The sequence below is a fragment of the Suncus etruscus genome, chromosome 3 (genome assembly GCF_024139225.1).
Source record: "Suncus etruscus isolate mSunEtr1 chromosome 3, mSunEtr1.pri.cur, whole genome shotgun sequence".
In the NCBI taxonomy this organism is placed as follows: Eukaryota; Metazoa; Chordata; class Mammalia; order Eulipotyphla; family Soricidae; genus Suncus; species Suncus etruscus.
The window spans coordinates 141,726,896-141,753,907 of NC_064850.1; the positions used below are offsets into that span (position 1 = coordinate 141,726,896).

The 27,012-nt window shown below is 37.8% G+C and overlaps 1 protein-coding gene across 1 annotated transcript in view; it reads right to left on the bottom strand.

The window, feature by feature from the left end:
• The window catches only part of LAMA3 (laminin subunit alpha 3), a 241,196-nt gene that overhangs the window by 34,478 nt on the left and 179,706 nt on the right, over nt 1-27,012 (bottom strand). Inside the window, exons 42-60 of the mRNA XM_049770908.1 lie at nt 25,674-25,754; nt 22,526-22,632; nt 18,963-19,013; nt 17,991-18,142; nt 17,514-17,624; nt 17,284-17,395; nt 16,917-17,084; nt 15,670-15,866; nt 13,332-13,448; nt 12,201-12,355; nt 11,798-11,939; nt 7,977-8,079; nt 6,131-6,247; nt 5,868-6,047; nt 5,041-5,183; nt 4,197-4,367; nt 1,685-1,836; nt 722-884; nt 112-245 (exon numbers count right to left, since the gene is read on the bottom strand). Coding sequence (XP_049626865.1) covers nt 112-245; nt 722-884; nt 1,685-1,836; nt 4,197-4,367; nt 5,041-5,183; nt 5,868-6,047; nt 6,131-6,247; nt 7,977-8,079; nt 11,798-11,939; nt 12,201-12,355; nt 13,332-13,448; nt 15,670-15,866; nt 16,917-17,084; nt 17,284-17,395; nt 17,514-17,624; nt 17,991-18,142; nt 18,963-19,013; nt 22,526-22,632; nt 25,674-25,754 — 2,556 coding nt within the window. The remainder of the gene's footprint in view (nt 1-111; nt 246-721; nt 885-1,684; nt 1,837-4,196; nt 4,368-5,040; nt 5,184-5,867; nt 6,048-6,130; nt 6,248-7,976; nt 8,080-11,797; nt 11,940-12,200; nt 12,356-13,331; nt 13,449-15,669; nt 15,867-16,916; nt 17,085-17,283; nt 17,396-17,513; nt 17,625-17,990; nt 18,143-18,962; nt 19,014-22,525; nt 22,633-25,673; nt 25,755-27,012) is intronic.

A 27,012-nucleotide genomic window follows, 5' to 3' on the forward strand; every position in this document is an offset into this window, starting at 1 on the left:
TCCAAAGCAACAAGCAACATTAACAACATCTAAGCAATTTATTTTATGTAATAGACCTGAGGGTTACCAAAACCATAGTGGCAGAAACACTGGTTTTCAGGTTTTATTTACCTTCTACAGGGCTCCACCTCAGTTGTGTTGAGATTGATCGCTGATTTGAAATTGTACAAGCTTATCACATTTTCATTGAGGTCATCTAATTCAATACAACCTTTGTATGGAGGAAAATGTATTCTATGGGGAGGCTTAAAAACAAAACAAAGACATACGTTTTCCATCAGCTGAACAAAAGATAGTGAGCAGGTTGACCAAGGAACAGTATAAATCTCTTACTTTTAACCCCCAGTGTGGCATAGGGCTTAAGGATGTAGACCTAGACTAGTCTCTGGCTTCACTAGTAACCAGTTTTATGAGACTGATGAAGCCAGTCTCTGTCTCTGTCTGCCTCTGTCTCCTCTTCTTTGAAATAGGAATGAAAATCCTGCTTATTTTAATTTATAGACTGAAGCTTAGGTGATTGCACAAAAGAAGTACTCCACAAGTGTTATCATCTTTTGCTACTGGATATGTTTTAATGCACAATTAGATCTGTTATTTCTACATTTCATAATATTCTATATCTCATACTATTATTTCATTGTAGTTCAACTAGAGATATAAGGCCATTGTAACAAATTTTAACTTATGTATTTTCACTTGGTAAAATAACATTCATACTTACTTTAAAATTATCTGGGTAACCTCCAACATAAAATACAGTATTTTCAGGATCCAAATTCAGGAGTGTTTTGCTATTTCCACTATCCATGTCATAAAATTGAGGCATTTCTGATTTACTAGATGTGGCTTTTCTGGTGTAATTAAGCTTTGCAAACTGATAAATTCTGTTTAAACAAATTGGACAGTAAAGTTATGTAAAGAACTGTGAAAAAAATCAAAACCAAGACACACAGTGGAATCTTAGTACCATATTTGCCGGTGTATAAGATGACTGGGCGTATAAGACAACCCACTAATTTTGCAGTTAAAACATAGGTTTAGACCTATATTCGCTGTATCAGACAGAACGTTCCTTTGCTGCAACTGTATGTACCACAGTGAGCCAATCACAACAAGCAAAGGTTCAGAGGTTATACTGTAATAGATTTCCTCTCTGACTCTGGACAATCTGAGCAGGCTTTTTACAGTGTAGATTCGGTACAGAACATTGTCTAATTTGCATGCATCAAAAGCCTGCTTGGATTGGCTGAGTTAGAGAGGCGGTCCGAGCAGCCTTGCAGTGATTGGTGCAGGATCGAGTTGGAAAATTTGTTTTGTGGCAATATTCAGACAATTTTCTTTTAGCAGCATATTGAAACATTTTTTGGGATATACTCGGCACATAAGACGACCCCCGATTTTCGGTTGACTTTTTTTTGTTTCAAAAGTCGCCTTATACGCCGGAAAATACGGTAGGTATGGTTAGATTAACAAAGAACAACAGTTGGGGCTGGAGAAATAGGAGAGGAGACAAGATACCTTACATGTAACTGACCTTGGTTTGGTCATGAGTACCAGGAATAATCCCCCAGCACTACCAGAGGTCACTCATGAGCGCAGAACCAAGAATAGCCACTAAACGTACTGTCAGCTGTGGCCACAGAAGAAAACAAAAAACATATACCATAAATGATATAATTTGTACCTTTGAAATTTCACCCGGTCCATAACTGCCTCCTGAGATTCACTTTTGGTCAACATCTGCTCCACTTGGAGTTCAGCCTCCTGATCTCCCAGATTGTAGATACATGTGAGTCGGCCATTGACAATTGCCATACCAATATAGTCCTTGGAGGACTGGAGACATGAAGATAATCTTAGAATACTTCACATACTGTATTCTCTAAAATTCTCATCCCATAGGAATGCACTTTCAATAATTAAAGAGCTTAAAGTTAATAAACCTGAGGCAGACATAATAAATGAGGTACATCTTTGTATAGTATATAATAGAGCATGTAATTAATATCTTGGCTGTCTTTGCTCATCATTAAACACTCATTTATTCACAACCCCTCTTCCCGTTCACTTAATATACAAATAGCGACCTAGAGCCTGCCATAAAAATGAAGCAGATATGAGTTCTGGGGATATGACTAAAATGATAAGAGCATACACTTGCAGGCATAACATCTGGGTTAGAGCCCCTTGCATTGCGTGACCCACTCTCATCCCTAGAACCACCAGGTGTGTCTTTGATTGCTGCAGAACTGCAGGGAATGGTTCTATACTAGATGTAATCTCAGACTTCTATTATATTTTAATCTGGTAAGGGAACTAAGTCATTTTTGCTCTTCCTATAAAATATTCTTCTAACATACTGTACATGCCCCTGTTTTGTCATTCTATATGATCACCATTAGCTTAGTATACATATTTTTCTTTTTTATAATGTGAGCTTCTTAAGGCAGGTATAATTTTTAAAAGTGGTAACGTATACATTGTATAAAATTAATTATTTTAACAATTTAAATGCAAATTGATACATTCAATGTATACATTATACATTAACTGTAAGTTAATACATTCAAGAAGTAAGCATCTATCTTAAATGCAGGGTGTGACACTCGTTGAGTTCGGTATAATTCTTTTAAGGAATAAAGCAATGTGTAGTTTTTAACTACACAGAGCCTAAAGTTATTATATAGAAAGTTACAAAGTACCAATTCCTTGAATCATAAAATTGTGAGGAATGATTATCCTAACGTTCTTATACATATATATTTTTATTGCTATAACATCACTGTTACCATAAAGAAGTGTATACTTCCATTCAACACTAATAAAATCCAAGGAAATATCTGATGTTGCATATACCATATAACATGTTTAGTATTTTTTTATTCCTAAGCCATTGCTATAGAGGAATGCAACAGCCCAAGGAAATTTGGAACTCATGAAGACTTTTTTCTGTTATTCATTCTCTAACATTAATTTACATTTGTGTGTGATCTATTTCTTTTTTTTCACATTTATAAAGCTGTGAATAATTGAGTTTCAGTCACACAATATTCAACACTCTTAACCAGTGCACATTTCCTACCACCTTAACCAAGTGCCATTTCCCCAGTTTCACTCTAGCCCTACCCCACTGTCCTGTCCCCTGCCTGTCTCTGACAGGCATTTTTTCTCTTTGTCTCTCTCTCCCTTATTTTATTTTTAGATACTCTGGTTTTCTTTATTGTTACTGAAGGAGTATTATGCATATTACTTTATCTCCTTTTAGTACCCAGTTTTTGTTGAAGTATCCAGTTGGTTTTCACTCTAATCATGTGCTTGCCCTACCTGGGTGGGAAGTACCTCTAGATTGGCCCCCTACTCCTATCTATCCCTAATGGGGGTGGTCCTTCTCTTCCAATAAGGACCTCAGGTCAGAGAGACTTCTTTTGGTTTTGGTCCCACAGCTAGCCTGTTTGCCTGTCAATGCCCTTTTGCCTACTGGAAGAAAGCTTGTAGTAAAAGTTCCTGAGTCTATTTTATCTCCCTAATCTGTATCAGCATTGCTTCCAGACCAACATTTCCCAACTCCCCAGGAATTGGGGTTTGAGGCTTCCTTTACACCGTTCTTTATCCTGACATTTATTGTCCAACCACTATATCCTATTCCAGCCAGCCTGCCCTCTAAAATAGAAGTGTTCTTTAAGACGAGGAAGTAAAAGCTAAACTAAATCATCTAAAAGTGCCTGCAATGGTAGTGGTTTAAATTTTAGAATTATAAAGAGACAGTGTAACTGCAGTTATTATTATTTCTGCAGAAGTGGCTTCATTGGTTCTAGGTTCATCCAGAGAAGCTTTAACTCTACCTAGATCCAGACTTGAAAAAGTTGCTTCTACTGGGCAGGAAGAAGAGAAAAATCTCCAATCTGTAAGGAAGAGTCACTGCTGATTTTTATAGTTTCCATTCTGCTGCCCTGGGATTACCTATCATAAACCTCAGGGTGCACATGCTAGGTATTTGCCCACATGTAAAACCAATTGGGTAGGACCTTGAGAATTTTTTTCAGCAGCCAAGCTGCCAAGACTGGTGGGAGGTGCCATCAAGGTGGTGGAATTGTGGGCATGTTGGTGTGTTTTTCTCTACTATGGTATACTTGGTCACACTGTTCAAAATCCATATTTGGATTTGAAAACAAGGAAAATGTCCAATCAATACTTACATCTTTATTTCCAAGGTACATCACAAACATGTTCTCTGTTCCCCTATTTTCTCTTGGATCAGGTCTTTGGAGAAACAAAGAAAGAGATGTGTATCCTTTCATATCTTCCAGGTCATTGGACAGCCGAACTTCAACTCCAGATTTACCATTGAACCTCATGGGAACAGCAACCTGCAGGAAATAAAGCAATGGTGTCAACCACTTATGAGGACAAAGGTGGATGTGCTCATCATTTATGTCTTGGTGGCTACTCCTTTGAATAATATATCAGACTTTCACCTGATAATTATTAGGTAATTGTAAGAAAGAAATGAATGTTACTATTTTCCAGGCCTGGATTATAACTTCATACAACTGCTTTGAAAACTGGGTAATAGAGCAGTGCTTTTAACTCACTTTCCTAGAAATGCAGCTTTTGAGATTAAAGGAAATAATAGTAAACTGAAAAATTAACCATGACTTCTCTACAGAGGTGACTAGAATTCTAACCATGTAACCCTATCTCCACGCATCTTCTTGAAGGAGAAAAGATGATTGAAAAGAGGAGAATTTTATTTCTATGTTTTAGGACAAATCCAATTTTAAGAAAGAGTCAGAAATTCAATCAAATAATGGCAAATTCAAATAAAAAACTGATGCATCAGTGCTCTGAGATGAAAACTTGTTATAACATTCAGATCCCTGAAATTCTAGAACATTTAGGGGATGAAGATATATGGAGGCTGAAGAACAGAAGAAATCAGTGTTCACATTTAAAATAAATGACCGAAGGTAAGAAACTGGATGTTTTCCTTTCCAGATGAACGTGATAACTTATCAGTAAACCAGGTGTGCTTAGACCCACCTTGTTGGCAGCATCTCTGGCCTGCTGGATTAACTCTCGGATTCTGTCCACATTGTCAGAGATGTTGCCCAGAGGCAACAGCTGTTGGTTGATACTTTCAATCTTGCTCAAAAGATCAGGCAGCTTGTTGGTTAATTTCTTTACTGTGGGTAAGATTACAGAACAGAAATCTATTACTGTGAGTTGGGGAGATTAAATATAGATGTTCTCATTGAAAATGTTCATCACATGATATAGTTGTTTTCCAAATGATTGACAACATAACTCAGAATAAAGTAAAACCTTTTCTAAATACCTAATGTATTTTTATTCTGCAATCTAAGTATCAAATCTTCTTTCTCAACCACATAGCAAAACAAATCTTTGTTCTCTGATGCTTCATATCAGTAATAATTCAATACTGAGACTTAAGTAAAAAGACACAGACTTACACTATACAAAGAAAAAAAATAGCAATAGTGGTGGATTACAAGAAAAGTTTTTATTGGTCCTAATTAATAAAACACCTAGATTCTCAGTGCATTATATGAAGCTTTTATTCTTAACTTTTAAATTTCTAAAATCAGACTTTACCCAAAAATAATTAAAATTAAAACATTAGGGGCCAGAGTGATAGCACAGCATTTGCCTAACACTTGGCTGACCCAGGACAGACCTGGGTTTGATCCCTGGCATCCCCTATAGTCCCATGATCCAGGAGTGATTTCTAAGTTCAGAGCCAGGCAGCCCTGGGTGAGGCCCAAAAACCAAAACAAAACAAAACAAAACATTAAAAACAGGGGGGCAATCAAATGAATAAGATATTCTGATTACAGAATGCCTGATACCTGAGTTATCTGCATCTGTGAGGGCTTTGCTGAAGTCTTCACTCTGTGCATTCTCGTAGGTGTCTTTTATTCTTTTCACATCTGTCTGAATGGGATTGAGTTCATCCAGAACCCCATCTGTGATGTCATTGGCATTTTTGACCAGGCTCTTTGCACTACTGATCATGCCATCAATATCATCTAAAGCATACACAAATAGGGAGAAGTAAGACTCAAAAATGCTGGCAAAAGAAGCAATTTCAGTGAGTTAAAGAGATGCCAACCTCTCTCTATCCCACGGAGATCATCATGGATGGCTGTGAGATTGGTTTCTATCAGTTCTTTCTGAACTGTCACGATTTTCAGAGTTTGATGTAGGTTGTTGAGAGCTGGACTGATTTCTAAAATAAAATAAAGCACCGATAATAAATCATCCTGTGAATTTTGATCCTGCATTATTATTATAAGAGTCCCTGAAGTAATTGAGAAAATTACTTCAGGGAATTGAACAGGCCATCATCCTGAGATTTTTCTCAGTGATGTTTACTGTGTTTAGACTTCAGCTCCCCAGTCCCTAGTTATAGAGTCCAAGAGCTCATCAAAACCTTCTGCAAAAGGCTCCTTGATATGACCACGGTGAAAGGAAGGCTCAGTAACTTAGTCTTCTACTCTTTCTCTGGTCAGAAATCTCTGCTCAGAGCTGGAAAGGATGTGTTAGTCTAGTTTTACTGCTCTGACCAAACACAGAGTGGGTTAGCTATCAACATAATTAGCATTTTAATTCTACTTTAAACAAAGGCTCCTACCTCTCAGCTCCAATTCTATAAAGTGTAAATATGTCCTATCAGGCCATCTAAATTATTGAGAATTTCCAAGTGATTACATGAGAACTCATATTTTAATGTATATTTTGTTTTTGTTTTTGTTATTTTATATTTTGTGGGGGACACATCGAATGATGCTCTGGTGTTACTCCTAGTTCTGAACACAGAAATGACTCCTGGTAGCTCAGGGGGTCATATGGGATTCCAGGGATCAAATTCAGTCCAACTGCATGCAAGGTAAATGCTCTACTTGCTGTTATATGCTGTACAATCACAATATATAATTTTAAAACATAAAATAAAAAGTCAGAAAGATAGGACAGGGGTTAAGGCACCTGACTTACAAGTGGCTTACAGATTCATTCTCCCTAGACTGCATATAATCCTTAAAACCTTGTTTTGAGTTATTCTTGAACATAGAGTCAGAAGTAAGTCCCAAGCATATCAAAATATGACCTAAACATCAGTAAAATTAAAATAAAGATTAGGGGCTGGTGCATTAGCACAGCAGGTAGGGCATCTTTCATGCCTAGCAAGAGGCTGACACAGGTTTGATACCCAACATCCTATATGGTCCCCTGAGACTAAGAGAATTTATTTCTGAGCCCAGAGCCAGGAGTAACCCTTCAGTGCTGTGGGGTGTGCCCCTCAAAAGAAATGCTTTCTAAATAAGTATAATCCCCTTGCTGGAACTAAGAAGCAGAAGGAAACCTATGATCTAATGTTTTCTTCAGGCCTGACTGACAAGAGCCAAACAACCAACAGAAATTTCAAAGTATAAGAATGTGGTCAGATTGAGACAGTTTAGTTCAACTAACTAAATGGGAAATTTCCCATGATAAAATTTATGCTTAAAATTTTTTCATGCTCCATTGTAGTAGTGGGTTTATTACTTTTAGTTGCCAAGATTTTTGGAACTTAAGACATTTTGAAGCAGTCTCCCAGTTGCCTGAAACTAATTACATCTTAGCTTCAAATAAGAAACCATTGCTTCCCAGACCTCTAATATATGTGGTTCCCAAATCCATGATCACAATAAGAGTAAATTAAATAGACATACAGGCCTTCTACATTCAGATTTATTTATGGTCATGAGGCACTAATTTAGTATAAGTTGACTATTGGGAGAAAATACCATATTTATTAAAAAAAAACACGAAAAAAAAAAGCCCATGGACTTGCAAAGTAACATCTGTGACAATAATGAGATTCAAAAAGGGTGAATTTCCCTTCCTGGTTCCATAGGTTATTTTCAAGCTTTTAACAAACCCCACCATTTCTCCCTCCCTACCCCATCCCTCAATACCCTGTTGTAGCTTCTTCTGTGTTATCTTGGATTCCTTTAATAGTCTATCACTGTCAGAACTCAGGGTTTTAGCTTTTCGAGGAAGATCTTCATTTGTCAGTGTCTGAAAGCAAAACATTTATCAGCTTTACACATACAGTTCATAGACCCTAGAAAATATGGGGTAATTTTTTCATCCTACTCTTTAATCTTTAATTAGGGGGTTCAAAATTGAGGTGGTGGTTTAAAAACTGTTTTGGGGTGCAGAAGCTTCTCAGCTTAATATATTCCCATCTGTTAAGCTCTGCTTTCACTTGCTTGGAGAGTGCAGTTTCCTCCTTGAAGATGCCTGTAATGTCCTGGAGTGTTTTGCCTATGTGCTGTTCTATATATCTTATGGTTTTGGGGCTGATATCGAGGTCTTTAATCCATTTGGATTTTACCTTCGTACATGATGTTAGCTGGGGGTCTAAGTTCAATTTTTTGCAAGTGACCGTCCAATTGTGCCAACACCACTTGTTGAAGAGGCTTTCCCTGCTCCATTTAGGATTTCCTGCTCCTTTATCAAAAATTAGGTGATTGTATGTCTGGGGAACATTTTCTGAGTATTCAAGCCTATTCCACTGATCTGAGGGCCTGTCCTTATTCTAATACCATGCTGTTTTGATAACTATTGCTTTGTAGTACAGTTTAAAGTTGGGGAAAGTAATTCCTCCCATATTCTTTTTTCCGATTAACAGATGGGAATATATTAAGCTGAGAAGCTTCTGCACCTCAAAGGAAATAGTGCCCAGGATACAAGAGCCACCCACTGAGTGGGAGAAACTATTCACCCAATACCCATCAGATAAGGGGCTAATCTTCAAAATATACAAGGCACTGACAGAACTTTACAAGAAAAAAAAAAAACATCTAATCCCATCAAAAAATGGGGAGAAGAAATGAACAGACACTTTGACAAAGAAGAAATACAAATGGCCAAAAGACACATGAAAAAGTGCTCCACATCACTAATCATCAGGGAGATGCAAATCAAAACAATGATCAGATACCACCTCACACCACAGAGAATGGCACACATCACAAAGAATGAGAATAAACAGTGTTGGTGGGGATGTGGAGAGAAAGGAACTCTTATCCACTGCTGGTGGGAATGCCGTCTAGTTCAACCTGTATGGAAAGCAATATGGAGATTCCTCCAAAAACTGGAAATCGAGCTCCCATACGATCCAGCTATACCACTCCTAGGAATATACCCTAGGAACACAAAAATACAATACAAAAACCCCTTCCTTACACCTATATTCATTGCAGCTCTATTTACCATAGCAAGACTCTGGAAACAACCAAGATGCCCTTCAACAGACGAATGGCTAAAGAAACTGTGGTACATATACACAATGGAATATTATGCAGCTGTCAGGAGAGATGAAGTCATGAAATTTTCCTATACATGGATGTACACGGAATCTATTATGCTGAGTGAAATAAGTCAGAGAGAGAGAGAGAGAAACGCAGAATGGTCTCACTCATCTGTGGGTTTTAAGAAAAATGAAAGACATTCTTGCAATAATAATTTTCAGACACAAAAGAGAAAAGAGCTGGAAGTTCCAGCTCACCTCAGGAAGCTCATCACAAAGAGTGATGAGTTTAGTTAGAGAAATAACTACATTTTGAACTGTCCTAATAATGAGAATGTATGAGGGAAATGGAGAGCCTGTTTAGAGTACAGGCGGGGGTCAGGTGGGGAGGAGGGAGACTTGGGACATTGGTGATGGGAATGTTGCACTGGTGATGGGTGGTGTTCTTTACATGACTGAAACCCAAACACAATCATGTATGTAATCAAGGGGTTTAAATAAAAAAAAACTGTTTTGGGGGAACTATAGGCACTTTGGTGGTGGTGAGGTTAGGTAATTGTGTATACCAAGACCATGAATGCAAACATTATTATAAATACATAATCTAAATTAAAATAAAATAGATACCAAAAATGTTCATGTTAAGAAAATAATAAGACTGCTGCTTAAAAAACACAGGTTCTAAGTAGACATTCATGGTTTGGGTGAGGCCTGGCCCTCTTAGGTGATCTGCTGATATAGTTAAGTGACTCGTCTTATCTTTCCATATTATACCCTCTGCAGTAATGGAAGAGAACTGCATTGATGTTAGGTTCTGAATCTTTGTGAGATAAAACTCTTTAAGCTTCTAATAAGGCCAACTCCTAATGCTTTGATATTTAATATTTTGTTCTTAATTGTTAGATAAGAATATTAAAAGGAGCTTAGAAGATCCTAGAGGACGACTGCCAGGCAGAAGAACAAATAATCAGAGAAAAGTTGAACCAAATACCTTACAAAAAATTCATTCTCTTCTTTGGTATATTGTAACCCTTCCTACAGTGCCCTTTTACCTAAACTTTCTTTTGAGATGTTAATCCCACCTGAATGAGTCTACCCACCCACACCTGGGATGGGATGGGCTGTTTTAAATAAAGAATACAAAAGTCTGGTGGGGGTATGGAGGTGAGGAGAAGCAGTAAAAGGACAGGAAGAAAGACTTGGCTTAGGAGCACAGGCCAGGGAGAGCTAGGCAAAGAAAGCAGATGGCAGAAAGACTCTTGGCAGACAAAAAGCCATGAGAAATAAAGCAGGCTGACTCCAATGAATATCTTAACTGACTGCTTGTAAATTATTTCTCCGCCATTACCCTGCATCATCAGACCCATTGGTCTAATGCAATGGTTCTCAAATAGTGGGGTGCGCCCCCCAGGGAGGACGCAAGGCTCCATAAAGGACGCCCTCCAAAAAGGGGGGCGCGTTTGACCTCAGCAAAAACTGTCATAACAAGCTAAGCCCCGTGTTTATGTCTCTGTATCTCTCTGGAGCTGAGAGTTGCTGTGTCCTGCTTCAAACGCCACTTCGAAAAGCTATGCATTACAAAACATGCTCATTGTAGCCATTACTCCAGACATCACCTCTGATTAAAAAGTCAGCTCAAATTATTTTATATCTTTTTGTTTTGCAGGTTAAAGATTTTTTTTAAAATAAAGATACTATTTATAGTAAGTCATGCGTGGGGTGCGAAAAATGTTTTCTTCTTCCTGGGGGGCATGACAGAAAATAATTGAGAAGCAATGGCCTAATGGGTTAGAAACAAGGTGCCTGCATGGCCTCACCCAACACGTGGACTTTGTATTTTATATTTTAATCTACAGTAAATGTCAATAATTTATCATAGCATGAAAGCATAAATAAAAAGTTATAACATTTATCAACCATTGTAATTAGCATAATTAATAATTTTTAGAAATATTTTAAAAACTGTGCTATATATGGCAAATTGTTAAGTATATATAAAAATGGTTCAGAGCTAAAGAAGCTCCAGTCCATTCTGTATAAGAAGTTGTGGTTCAGCAGCCTGCTGTTTTCTGAGACAATAGTGACTGCCTGGTAGTATTGCAATGTTGTGTGTATTGAAACTCTATCATGAATAGTATTGTAAATCATGTTGCTCCAAATAGAAAAATTAAATATTGAAAATTCATATCCAGAAGCAGGAGAGGTAGCACAGCAGGTCTTGTATGTGACTGACCCAGGTTCGATTCCTGCCACCACATAAAGTCCAAACCCCACCAGGAATGACCCCTGAGCACAGAGCCAGGAGTAAACCCTGAGCACAGCTGGGTATGGTCCAAAATAAAAATAAATTAAAATTAAGTTCAGACAAAATAATAATAATAATAATAATAATATGCTCTTTTCCTTTTCTCAGAACATCCAGATAGAGACAGCCATGTTCATTGTATAATGCATCTAGAGAAGAAGCAGACAGAGTCCCACCTGGAGGGCAGACTCTGAGGCACTGGAGGCTCTGTCAGCGGCGTCCTCAGCAGCTTTGATAGCATTGATGATATTATCGTAGGCAGTGGCAGCCTCTATAGCACCACGCACCAGCTCATCCTTACTGGCATTCCTTTTGATCCTGGAATACAGATGGGTGAAGAAGGTGCCAGCCACCCTTCCCTGCCTGCAGCTGCAGTCTCCCAGGAGTCCCCAATCCATTTAGCAAGTGGAAACCTGAGGTTGTGGGTTCTGTAGCTCTGTATCAAGGATGGCTGCAAATGTACCCCTTGTTATTGCTCAGTTTGGGACCCACATCCTGCCCTGCACCATGTTCTGGGGCCATAAGTCCAGGGACTTCAACTAGGTCCTGTGGGATATAGGCAAAGCTCTGGACACTCACTCCTCCAGCTGCTTTGCCAGCTCTTGCAATGACTGGGCATGCTTTTCTGCCTCCACGACCAGAGACGTTTTGCTAGCAGCTTTGGAAAGTTCTCTCACTTTGTTACTTAGTTCTTGTCTTGCTTCATTTAAAGTGGCAGCTAACATTTTATAGCCCTGTTTTTTCCAAGTAAACAGAAAGTATAACATTTAGGAATGTACATGCCATTTTATTGAACTCTGAGATAAAAAAATGTGTTTCTATAAGGCAACAAACAAGAAGTTGTTTTTGAGGCTCAATTAATTCTTAATTATTTTGGGTGGTAGAACTGATAATATTCTCCCAAGGTTGACCACATTTTCCTTATGGTGAGTACCATCTTTTGATACATGTTAGAAAAACACAATCGTCATTAGCATAAAGTTGTTCTAAGCCAAAACACTTTCTAACTTAGAAACAGCAATCACCAAGAGTGTTTTTAAAAGTCCAGGAGAGCTAAAGAGATAGCTCAAAGAGCCAGAGCACATGATTTATATTAGGGAGGCCTGGGTTTGATACCTGGCACTACCTGATCCCCTGAGAACTGCTGGATTGACTCCTAAGCACTGAGCCAGGAGTAACTCCTAAGCACTCTCAGGCATGGTCGAAAAACACAAAACAAGAAAAATAAAACACAGAATGGATTTTCAAGAAATGTCATTCTTTTAAAAGTTCCCAAATGCTCCTGTTAACAAAGATAAGCTTGCTATGTTCAATAGAGAATTGCATTATAATTTTTTTGGTATCACAAAAGTGACATGTGCAGAACCAGAGTGGCAGTACAATGGCTAGAGCATTTTTCTTGGATGCAGCTAACTGAGGTTCACTATCTGATACCTCATATGGTCCTCAAACAATGCCAGGGGTGATCCCTGGGCATAGGGCCAGAAGTAAGCCCTGAGCTTACTCATATGCTCATTGCAGGCAAATTAGGTAATACAGACATACATACACAGGACATATCATTTCACCCTCCTAAGGCTAATATCTGAGTATACCACTTTCTTCATTCAAAGACACATGTGAAAAAAGCAAAGGTCATTTCATCCATCTTAGAGTATCTCTGAATGCAATTTAAATTTCAGTGTTCCAGACAACATATTCAATCCCTACCTCATGGCTTTTCCCCATCTGCTGTAGCAGCATTCTGGTTTGCTGTAAGGATGCATCTGCATTTGTTATATACTTAGTGAAATCACTCTGCAGGGAATTCATCTCTTTAACTTGTCTCTGGAGAGAATAAAAGGAAGATATGTGATTCCAGTATACAAAATCAGGAGGCATAGCCATACTTATTGGATCACAGAATATGAGTCATTTCAAAGTTAGAATACTCTCCTGTACTAAAAAGACCATCAAGATCACTACAATGCAGGGAAATCTGTTCTCTCTGTGGTGTGAAAGTGCAGCCATTGTATGCTCAGAATTTATGTCAATAAAACAAGAGTTATGAACGGTATAAGGTTTTCTTCTTCAGCCTGATCATTTAAAAATGTTTTAAAGGCTTGGGGCTGAAGAGATAGTATGGAGGTAAGGCATTTGCCTTGCATGCAGAAGGACAGTGGTTCGAATCCCAGCATCCCATATGGTCCCCAGAGCCTGCCAGGAGCAATTTCTGAGCATAGAGCCAGGAGTTACCCCTGAGCACCATCGGGTGTGATTCCCCTTAAAAAAAAATGTTTTAAAGACTATAATACTCTTATTATGCTCTGTGTATGTGTATTTATTCTTAAGCCATGCCTTATGTTAGCAGTGTTATTAGATATTGTTGAATGATCATTGAAAATAACTAACATGAGCCTCTATAAATAGTGACCATCGCATAAAGATATTACATATTTGCAAACAAAAATGAATTAAAACAAGTTTCTTCTATGGGTTTGTAGCAAATTGTACACATGACTGAAAATAAAAATATAATTTTTTCATGTTAAAACACAAACTTGCTCTTCAAATCTGCTTTTTCTCTTGAACGCATATTAAACTTGCTTATTATCTCTGTTTCTTTGCTTGCTTTCTTGCTCTTTTACACTCATGGCTCCTCTTGAACAGGTGTATTTTATTTCCTTTTTGCTTCTCACTTCTTTTTAAATAAATTCCACTCAGTATAAACTATCTTTCTTTATTAAAAATCAAACCAAACAACAACAACAAAAACAAAACAATAGCTATCACTGTGGAAGGTTTCCACCCTTCTTCCAGTGAATATAGAACTCATATCTAGTTTGTGGATCAGAATGAAAGATTTTCAGTGAATTAACCAAGCACACACTCTAGTACACTGTATGTGGCTACAAAAAGGAGAGGGCTCTTCAACAAGAAATCTCACGAGGCCTGTGAAGGGAGAGGCCAGGGAAGGGAGCTATCAAAGTTCAGAGGCCTACAAAATTGGATCCTGCACCCTCTTTTTGGCATAATAATCATTGACTTTTCCTAAGGCATTACTATCAAAACAGGTTTTAGCAGGAGAGTATTGCAACTTGATAAAATATCTTTAATGTTCCTTTACCAAGTTCTTTTTTGCAGGAGAGGTTGTGATTTATAGTCATTTTAAGCCTTCTTACAGTCTTGCTAGTTTAGCCTACAAAGCTCACCACTGTAAACAAACACTAACAAATCTTGATCTCTCAGCCCTCTTAGAGTTGCAGCTGTTCTTTAAAACAGCTACTCCACCTTTCCCCCATGAAGTTCCCTTTAGGCTTAATTCTTCTGTCTTGTACCCAGGACTAACATCTAGCTTCCATTACCCACTTTTATGTAATTTTCACCTGTGGCCCTATCAGACTATCCTAGGGCTTATAAATTAAAAAAAGAAAAAACTGCTGTTCATTTTACTGCATCACTTATAAAGCAGAGACGGGCTGAAAATGTCTTTAGTCATTATGATAATGATGTTTACACATCTGACATCAAAAGTCAGTTATTTAAACGTGTCATCTATGATGCTGTGAATTCATTATAACAATCTTTGTTGAACTTTTCATTTTTGGCAACATGATTCCTCCAATATTCTTCCAAGCAGGAGATGGGCAAATTGCTTTTCTTTGCTATCTTAGAGCTTCAAATTCAGAATTCTTTCTGGTCACTATGGTGTATAGATGACTTGAGTATTGCAATTAATGCTCTGTTCCTGTTTGAATGGGGATTACTGTGAGGTGTGTACCCAGCCATGCTCTTTTTGTTGTTGTTGTTGTTTTTTGTTTTTTTGGCCACACCCGGTGACGCTCAGGGGTTACTCCTGGCTATGCGCTCAGAAGTCGCTCCTGGCTTGGGGGACCATATGGAACGCGGGGGGATCGAACCCGGTCCGTTCAAGGCTAGCACAGGCAAGGCAGGCACCTTACCTCTAGCACCACTGCCCGGCCCACCAGCCATGCTCTTTATTAATGATAGTTCTATGCTCCACCACCTTGTTAGTAAAGAATCATGTGAATCCTGACTCTAAACTCACCCTAATGGACTCCAAAGCCTTCTCATTTTTCTGGTTGAGGCCACTGGCCTGCTTGGTTTGGGCTGCTGCTTCCTGTACCATGGCACGCAGGTCATTGACTTTGGCTTCATAGTCATTTAAAGAATCCCGGATGCTCTTGACCAGTCCACTGTTCTCCCCATGGTGGCTTTCCAGCCAGTTCCTGATTCGATTCAGCACTGTAACACAGTATGGTTTCCATTTGAGAGAGAAAAGCAATGAAACTGTCAGAAAGACTACAGAAGGAGAACAGGATTTCTACCCAGTGAATAGTTTTCCTTCAACATACAAGGAAAGCAGAAGAGAAACTAAAAGATAGAAAGCACCTGCAATGGACATTCCAAACATTCTCATTCAATTCTCGTGGAAAGAATCATTACAACATTCATATATCAGGGAAGGAAGTAGAAACCCTGAAAAATCAGGATAAGCCAGGATTGCATGATTAGTTAGCCTGGCAAGTATGGTCATGGAGAAATAAAGCTTGGGCTCCTTCTCTTTTAATACTGTCTTTTTAGTGTTAAAAAAAATCAAGACCAATCCTATATTTACATAATACAAATGCTAGAGTCAGTTTAATAACATATTGGATAGGGTGTTTGCCTTGCACGTAGCCAACCTGGGTTCAATCTCTGGCATCCCATATGGTCCCCCAAGACTGCCAGGAGTAGGAGTGACACCTGAGCACTACTGGGTGTGCCCCCAAATAATAATAATAATAATAATAATAGTACTAAAAATACAAATTCTACAAGAAAACACATACTTTGTGCACATTAACAATTGAGAGACATTTTACTAAAGATAAGTATTTGAAAAAATATGCACCAAACTAATTATTTCACAGTTTTGAGCTATGGGGAATTTTCCCTAATCAAATGTTCACATATATTCAGTATACCCATATTTTTCTGAGATTATCCCTAATATCAACTATAATTTAGAAATCCATGTAATGATGAAATTAGCACTAATATCATGAAAAAGAAGAGTTACTGACAGAGAATGGAAATGCAATTAAAAGAGAAAAGACAAATCTGTTTCTAGAGTCTGAGGAGAAACTGTTCTACATGATGGGAAGATGTTTTAATAGATAACCTCTTGGACTTTAAAGGTCACCAATTTTTCCAATAGATGCTTCTCTCAGAACCCCGAGATCTCCCACCTATACCTGGGAACCCAGATTGTGCTGGAAAGGACTGGAAGTAAGAACATGAGTGCATCCTTACAAAGCTGAGCCTCTCTTCTTTCTGCTTCTGCTTCTCTCAGTTGCTTTCCAAAGTCTCGGCTCCTCAGCTCTCTCATTATCCGTTCAGCTTCTGCCAGCTCTCTCGAGAAATCTCCTGAAGGGACATTGTTACCTTCCCCATCAGTCCCAGAGATCTGCTTCAAAAGAACTAGGGAACATTGTAGTTTGTTAATCTGGGAATTCTGGACTCCAGGAGAGAATTTAATTAAAACACAGCAGAATTCTTATCCATTTTCTGGTATCATTAGAGAATTTTTTCATGATGTTAAACTAATAAAGAGAAATTATTTTAGGTATAAACTGTTATTAATATAAAAATCCATGATCAGACTGAATAAGTCTCTTACTGTTCACATTACTGGTGACAGTTTTAAGTTTGGCATCCAGTTCTTCAGCACTTTTCATTGTCTGGTCAACATTGTTATTTAATGTTTGTGCTCTTCTGGAATTTATTTGAACCTGTATAAAGCATAAAACATTAGTTAATTATCAGCAAATTAAATTGATAAGGAAGGAACTAACAATATTTTGACAGTAAAAAAAGATTTAGCTTAATGTTACTGATCTAATACACTACCTTTTCTTGCAAAGTCTCAAATTCATGATTCAAGCTACTCAGTTCTTTTTCTAGGCCATCCACTTTTGAACCATGATTTGAAATGGCAGAACGATAGTTGAGCAACTGATTCTGAAAGTCAAATACAGGGAGAATGTCACTTTTGTCATTTTAGCATAGGAATCTTGAGTAACTTCAATGACTTTGGGAAACCTGATAATGATTGGAAATAAATCATTTAGCAAAACCAAGTTAATTTTTCAGGGAAAAATGTGGTCATTTGTTTGGTTTTGTTCCATGGTGCTTAGGGGTTATTCCTGGCTCTGAGATCATGAATGACCCCTGGTTATGCTCAGGGACCATATGTGGTGACAAGAACTCAGGTAAACCAGGGTAGGCCAAGGCAAGTTTTGTGCCTTGCCTACTGTACTATCTCCAGGTTCCAAGTATGATTCTTCTGCTATATTCTGGCCAGGTATGTGAGTATAAAGTATTTACCCTCAGATCCTTAGTCTGGGTCTCTAAGTGCCTCATCTGCTCCAGAGTATCCGCACTGGCACTAAATCCCTGCAGCTGGGACTTGACCAAGTGAAGCTCATTGCTCATGCTGGCCAGGTCATTCAGGAGTGTCATCACACAGCTGTCACAATCTGTAGGGAGCACAAGCAAAGGAAAGTAACTTGCTTTTAAACTAGAACAAGTGGAACTCAGAGCCCAGGGACTGAAGATTCCAGCCATATGCACATAGGGTACTGCAGGGAAATGTACCATCCTGGGCTTCTCAGGGAGGCACACTAATTCTGGAGGAGGGAGAGCATTAGATCAGAAGCATAATAAAAAGAGGTAGTGGGTGACAGGGATGGAACCAAAAAGTAAAAAACACACTGATAAAATAATTAAGTCCTGGGACTGATTGCCTGCCATAGTTTCTATAGTTAAAAAACCCAGGTTATACACTTAGTGTTGCCAAGAGAATAGATTCTAAAAATGCTCATCCTAAATAAAAAATGGTAACTATGTGAAATGATAGATGCTAATAAAACTTATGGAGGTAATCATTTTAAGACACATATAAAATCATGTTATATACTTAAGACAAGGCTATATATCAATTATATCTCAAAACTGTGAAGAAAAATTATATAATACATAGTTTGATCTTTTGTTTGTAGCTAAGAAAAACAATAAATCAAAATAGCCTTTATTTTCTTTTAAGTGCTTTGATATTTACCAGGCATTTTGATAAGGGACTTCAATCATTTTTATGCCATTATTATGAGATGAAGGCATAAGGCCATTTTTCAAATGATGAAACTGAAGCTCAAAGTGAGGCTAATTGCCAAGATTGTGTGGCCTCTATTTGCCAGAGGCGGAATATGACCCCAAGTTGTTTCGGTCACCATTGTTTCCCACCCTAAATGTGGAGTGTGTAGTTGGAGTTTTTTTTTAGATGAAGTTTTCTTTTCTCACCATCACATTCTTCTCCAGGGCCACTGTCTTTGGGTTCTTGGTTCATGCACTCTGAAACAAGGAACAATCAAAGAGGTTATTGTTTAACTTACTGTTCATCTGCTATCTAGCTTGCCTTTAAGGAAAGGCAGTTTGGGGAGTTGATAATCCCCAACCCTCTGTATTGCTGCCCCTGCCCAGTTCTCTGTCTTCAGAGCACTGCTCAGTCAGCTTGCTTGCTTTATCCCCTTGAACTGCAAGAACTTCCACAGAAAGGACTATGGCATTTTTATCAAATTAAAACCTCTTTTTATTTATACTAAACCTTTCTTCCTTTGATAGCCTAGTATATCATTCAGAGACATTTAATAAACACTTTGGATCATTGAGGAGCAGCCCCTGTGCACCATGGCACTTGGCTAGGAGCAGAAACAAAAGAGTACAAGACAAAAATTCCTTCTGTCTTGTGGTTTAATGGTTTCCTGAGAGAGGGCAGTTAAGTCATGGAGGAGGGGGACAGGCTGAGAGAGACACTGTGTAAGGAAGCCACACCTCTAGCACACACATGTAAACTGATTTTTGAGGTTCCTGGCTACTCTTTGGAAAGCATACTAGTCATTTTTCACTTATTCCACTTCTATTCTTTCTCCCCTACTAATTCTCTTCACCCTCCCCAACAGAGCAGGCATTTTTACACTCTCACATCCCTCAAGAAAAGAATTTAACTTTGCTACCAAAAAATGTTCTAAGCTTGAAAGTTCTCTTGACGATCTACAAGGAAGCATTCCTTTTTTTTTCTTTTTCTTTTTTCTTTTTTTTGTGTGTGTGTGTGTGTGGTTTTTGGGTCACACCCGGCAGTGCTCAGGGGTTATTCCTGGCTCCAGGCTCAGAAATTGCTCCTGGCAGGCACGGGGGACCATATGGGACGCCGGGATTTGAACCGATGACCTCCTGCATGAAAGGCAAACACCTTACCTCCATGCTATCTCTCCGGCCCCACAAGGAAGCATTTCTGACTTTTCTTCTCAATAATAGACAACACTACACATTCTGCGTTTATGCTTATCTTTAATCCATATTGATTTAATTTTTCATTGGGTGTTAAGGATTTATTTAGCCTAGGGCCTCATTCATACAAGGCAGGTGCTCTGTCTCTGAACTACATCTCTGATTCTACATTTAATGTTTCCACATTTGTTTTGATAAAACATCACACTTCGGGGCCCGGAAAAATAGCACAGTGGTGTTTGCCTTGCAAGCAGCCAATCCAGGACCAAAGGTGGTTGGTTCAAATCCCGGTGTCCCATATGGTCCCCCGTGCCTGCCAGGAACTATTTCTGAGCAGACAGCCAGGAGTAACCCCTGAGCATCGCCGGGTGTGGCCCCAAAACAAAACAAAACAAAAAAAAAAAAACAAAAAAATAACATCACACTTGATCCTACCACTCAAAGATAATCAATGTTTCTTTACATATACTTGTCTGTTTGTCTGTCTATCTATCTATCTATCTATCTATCTATCTATCTATCTATCTATCTATCTATCTATCTATCTATATTTGGTTATTTTTTGGGCCACACACACTTGATGACGCTCAGGAGTTACTCCTGGCTATGTGCTCAGAAATCGCTCCTGGCTTGGGAGACTATATGGGACACCGGGGAATCAACCATGGTCCATTCTAGGTTAGTGCATAAAAGGCAATCGCCCTACTGCTTACACCACTGCTCTGGCCCCTATACTTGTCTATATTTTGCATAGGTTTCTTTTGTTCATATTTTTTTTGCAACTTTTACACATTTGTATACACACATTAATATATATTTATTTATATATATTTATGTCACTTTCTTTTTCTTATTTCCCAGACCTTGTTTTATTTCCAACAATCTCTCATTTCAACTACGAGGGACTTGGTTTATATGCATGCTGGTTTTATCAGTGCAATTTTTCTAAAAGGTCTGAGTTTTGACCACCAAAGAATCGGTGTACTATTAATATATAAGAAAAAAGAACAAAAAAGGGAAAGTTCCATGTATTTGAAATTATCTTCCAACTTGGAACAAAGAATTGTCATCTTCAATTCAAGTTGTTTTTCTTAATAGAGTGGGGTTGAGAAAGATAATTCATCTCATCAATAAGTTATGTGCAAACTGGAAGCTTCCTCCATGACAGTAGAAGTTACATTCTTTGGAAAATACTCTTTTTCATCTGTCAAAATTTCATACATCTTTCTTAGAATTATTTTAACTAGATCCTCCTCCACTGGTTTCCATCAAGAGGTCACTACTCATTTTTAAAGCATTTCTCAGGCCACATGGGATAAGACCCATTTACCTCCACTAACCTTTCAAATCCAGCCTTTCTGCCTTCACTTGCCAATCTCTTCTCATGGGACATGTTCCATGTTTTTTCAGCCTCACACTCTTCCTTAACAAACATTGTCCACTGACTTCTCTAGTGACAAGCCCACGCAAAGACTTTCAGGATATGTGGCATTGACACTAGAGCCCAGTGACATCTGAGTTGACTCTAGAATCCAGTGATATCTATGATGTCTTAGAGGCTGTGTCACTTTCTGGAGCCTGCTGAACTTAGTGCTGACTGAAAGCCAACACCTTTTTATACCTGTGTCTAACCCACACTTTATCTAGTCCACATACAAAGGTTGATTATTTTTTCATTTAACCATGAATCACATGATTATTCCTAACATAATTTTGTCTGCTTAGAAAAAGTCCACAATAGGAAGCTGTTAGGGTCCTTATATTTCTGTGTCAGATAGAGGAGACATTGGCTTTTTATTCCAGTTCTGTTGTCTGACTGCTGGGTGGTCATATATTTTATATTTCCAATTCACATGAAAAAAGTTTCAGAAAATAGAACTGAGAATAAAGCCTTGAAGATTGATACAGACATAGTATTCTAGACTAAAGATAATTCTTTTACTCTGTGTTCCTTTAGGAACACTGTCAGATCTAATTCACATACCTAGGGTTTAGCTCTTTTCCTTGTCATAATTGTAATGAGACTTTTGATCTAAAGATTTGATGTCACAAATTTGTCACTTTTTTGACAAATTATATTAGTATTCTCTATCAACTAAGAATATTCCACTTCCTTCCAAGTTGGTTCCTAATAACCCATATTGACTCCCAGCACTGTCTTTTTTCTTGCCATGTAAAATTCATCACAATTATACCACCCACATCCCAGAATATCTATTGCTCTTACACAAAACCCCAAGTAATTTCTTCAGATATACACATGAAGAGAGTTGATATGATATAAACTTAGAATGACAGAGAGCTTTAAAAAATACCATTGAAATAAAGACTAGGGCTATTTTGATAAAATAAGTTGACTTTAAAAATTCATTTTCCTACCAAAAACTCCCCCTTCAAGTGAGTTATTTACTGAAACTATAAATACTATCTGAGTATTCCCAAGATTGTCAAAACAACAGGATGAGTTGTTAGCTGAATTTATATACTAGGCTTGGTGAAAAATTGGTTGATTCCTTGCCTGGTATTTTACACTGGCTTTACAAATGCAGATTAATTGGGATGTGAGTCAATCTTACCTCCTGTTATGGGGTCACAACTGCTCAACTGGCCATTGTTATTGCAATTGCATGGTTGGCAACTACCTCCAAATTTCTGGGGATTCCCAAAATATCCCGGTGCACACCTATAGAAAACATAAAAATATAAAAGAAACACCCAAATTATTTTCCAACCAAGTTTCTCCACCTTTAGCTCTCTATTTTGGTACTACAACACTGCAACTTTCTATTGGGAGAAGGCTGGCATAATTCTGTAAGCATGAATGGTTTCTAGACAGTTACCAATGGCTTGAAGAAGAACTTAGGAGAGTGAAAGACACCTCCCTTCCTCTTCAACACCTAGCATGACAAAAACTCCAGTTACCCCTATAACCAAATGGAAAATGAAAGAAGATTAACAGAAGAGTCAGTACATGCCTTTTGTGTACCTTGCAATATATTCTATCTAACAAAACATTCTCTGCCTGAGAGCCACATTCTATAAGAACTAGAATCTCAGCATTCTGGGGCAGGAGTGGACTTTGGGATAATGATGGACATCTTGACACTCTGATAGTAGATTTGGTGTAGTAGCACTGTAGGTATAAAACAATACTATTATATGACTGTAAAGAAATAAAATAAATTTATAAAAAACTGTACTACTTCCATTCGAACGATTCACAATTACAAAATCCTTTATAAAGTCAAAATCTTCAGGAAGTCTGATTTTTACTTTTAGTTACTCTTACAAAGAATTAGTTACTGATTACAAGGAATAACTGGTTCTTAGACTCTCCATGAAAGTGACTAAACAGTGATGAATGAAGGAAAACTTCCTGCTTTGGGGGCAGGGGTGAGGCTCAATGACAAAACATATGCCTGTCTGTATGTATGAGCCTGACTCTACAGATGGCAGAACTCTACCAACAAAGAGCCTGGAGCATAGCTATCATCTGATTTAGGGGCTGGGATAGGAGGAAATTATAATAAAAGGAAAGGGACACCCTATTCTTAAATAAAAAAGTCTCCCCTCCCACTCATGACAGGTTTCCACTAAGAGGTTTTCAACTTGTCTATCACCCCCTTTACAGGAGAAAAAAGTCATTTAGTGCCTCCAGAAAAAAATCTACCTTCTTTATGTGGATAAGCAGAAAACAACCCCAACTGTATCCAATCTATTTTCTCCCCCTTAGATAATTCCAGTGCCACAGGGATATTATAGTCATTTTATAGTAAAAGGATCTTGTCTTTTTTACATCACTTCCTAGATCTGAGCTGCCTCCTGATTCCACATCCCTATTCCATTTTAGTTCTTCTCCTCCTTGGACCTCCCTAAATCCTAGTTGGTTCCTAAAGCATTTCAGATAATCTCACTCTAGATACTGTATTATGAAATAGAGTTGAAGGGCTAGGGAGTTAGTACAGCAGGTAAGACACTGAGTACTATTCCCTGAGTACCACCAAGGGACTTTTTATGGTGAAGTTAATATAATATAGGAGGGCATGATTCATAATGATTCACTTCATACATGAAATATATAATGTTATAATGCAGTGTTATTTCAATAAAATAGAATTAAAATGAGTTAATATTTTCCTCTCAGGTTTACAAATATTTAAAATACATCATTGGTGAGAGTGGGAGGGAGAAAGATAACTCAGCAGGCTGAGTATATATTTTGCATGCAGGAAGCCCAAGTTCAACCATGGCACTGCATGGTCCCCCATGTGTCCCTCAGTTTTGCTCAAGAAAAATACAGTAAATATAAAAGCATGGAAAATATCTTAGTTTTTAGTATCCAGTGATGATAAGCGTTTAGTTTTTGCTGCTAGTAGGAATGCAAAGAGATACAAAAGCCTAAAAATCCACTACTATTCTAATTACATCTTGATGATTTATGTACACAAATAGCTGTAAGCACTTGATTTAATGCCATTTTGGACAGAAAGCTATGGTCAAGACCAATAGCAGGAGATTGTAGAACTTTTATTCTTAACATGATGAGAAAACAAGTGGAAACATAAGGTAAATAGAAACTGACTTGTTTTTAAGAAATATTATGCACATAAAATGATCTATAAGAACATAAAATTTTAATAGTAGTTTTAAAATAGATATAGGAATAGTATTGCCTATGGCGTTTACAGCATTGGTGTGGAAGCCTCATTAGTTCCTAACTTTATCATTTATTGTGAGTATATATTGATCTTATGATAATATAAATAAGAAAAGTATGTTGTCATGTGATTCATTTGTCGTACTGTTACTTTTCCAAATAAATATGTGCCACAATTGGAATATCTTTAGGAACCTTTTAGTCTTTACAATACTCGGCAGTGTCCTGTGCATGTGAGTTCATCATGAATAACTAAAGTTTGGTTCTCCCTTTAAAGTCAAATACATATGTTGCATTTTGCAATATTTATTTTTTTCTTTTATAAACATTAATAAACACCAACATGCTAGGTATTGGGAATTCAGAAATGAATAATATGAAGACTATATCCTTCAGGTATTCATAATACCCCATAGAGGTAGAGAAAGTGTGTATGGGTAGAAGGGAAAAATATCTAGTGCTGTGGATAACTGAGTATACGCAGGAATGTGTACACTTAAATCTATGTGTCTAGGAAAGGGGATGGCAGCAGGATAGGGATGTTTAGGGATGAAGAAGGGGAATAATTATGCAAAGATGTTTGGGCAGGTGATGGCTAACCTTTTTGAGCCCAAGTGCCCAAACTGCTGCACAAAACCAAGGAATTTCCTCAAAAGTGTCAGCATGTCAATTATACCTTAATAACAAGATTTTAGTATCTAAAAACTATGTGGTACTTGCTGCATATCTTAATTGTGGACCTTCCCACGTGCCAGCTGCAAGGCCTTCGCGTGCCATAGGTTCATTATTATGGCATGATAGGGGATATAGAGATGTGTGTTGGTAAGTAGACAGAACTATAAAATGTTGGACTTCATTATGAAGTTCTAAAAATATATAACAAGTAAAGAAAGGCCACAGTTTATTGAAGAAACATGTTCTGATTTTTTTCCTCAGAAGCTTTTTCCATCTTCAGACTGGAAACCAACAGCCTGGCTCTGAGCCACCACCAGCACTGCCACACCTGTAACCAGGTGTTTGTACCATCTGCCCCAGGAACCCATCCCACTTGGAGGGGGTGCATCTACCTTTCACACTGTGTTCCTGTGTATCCAGGTTTGCAGGAGCACTTCACATTTCCCCCAGTCACAACACAGCCAGTGGCAAAACTAGAAGACAAAAAAAAAATTAAAAACCAGACCCAGTCATAACAGAAATCTATAGATTTTATTCTTTATATTTTTTGCCACCATTAATTGTCATATTTTCTGTTAAAACAGAAACTATGGGTCTTTCTTTTCCTTTTTTTTTTTTTGTGCCAAGAAAAAAATTTTCCATTGAAATGTGGAGCGATAATGATGCATTATTTCAGTTGACGCTGGACAAATTTTGGTGAATGAGGAGTGGAGGCTTTTATTTTGTTTCATCTATGGCTTGGAGAAATACATTCCTTCCCTTAAGACAAAGCAGAGCAACTCACTTTAGAAGAGATGATTACAACAGTATTTCCCCCAGGAATAACAGGGAAGGAATAAAACAAGTCTAGGCAGACAATAAAATGAATAAAGAACTCTGGTTCTCTAAAATTTTTCTCTCCCTGTTTACATAGTTCTTTTCTGTTGGACATATTGCCTTCTCAGACGAAAGTAGAGAAGAAAGCAGGCTCCCTTCTGAACCTCAGAAGGGACTAAGATAAGAGAATGCTGAACCTCTATTTCTGTGATATAATCATCAGTCATTGGGGATTTTAACATTTTTAAAAATCAAGTCATGGAATTTTGGCTCCCTGCCTTATTGTTTTAAATTGGCCTCTATTTTGAGGACTTTAAAATAACTAAATGTAGAGATCATGAGAAAGTGCTGATTTACCATGAGAAACATCTCAGTGTCCACTGAATATTAAAGTGACAAAAAATATGAAGGACTGTAACTCCATGTATCCTTCACACTAAGATAATTCTTATTTGGGAAGCTTCTCTTTGCCTTTTACATAGTTACAGAATTACCCCTCAAGACACAGTCAGAGATTTGTCAGCAGTAAAAATATTGCTGGAAGAATTAGATAAAAATGGGACTTTATTGGTAAATCAGAGGAATGCTTCTAAATTCACACTGGAAGTTGGGAAGCTGATCTTGATAATAACAGTGCTCTTTGCAATGTAAACTGAAAGCCTTTTCTGAAGCACTTTGGAAATTTTGCAGCTTTCAACTCTTTAGCTTCTATTGAAACAAGTCTGGGCAAGAGTCAAGTGATACAACCTTTCCAAATAAAGCTGCAGGACTGGGCAGGTTGAAGGAGTATCAAATGTATAAATGGTAAAGCAAGGTGCACATTTCAAAATATGTATCCCCAGAAAAGTCAAGTGACAGCTGGTAATTTTAAGACAATTTCTAGGCTACTGTACCAAATGAACCATCAGCCATCTA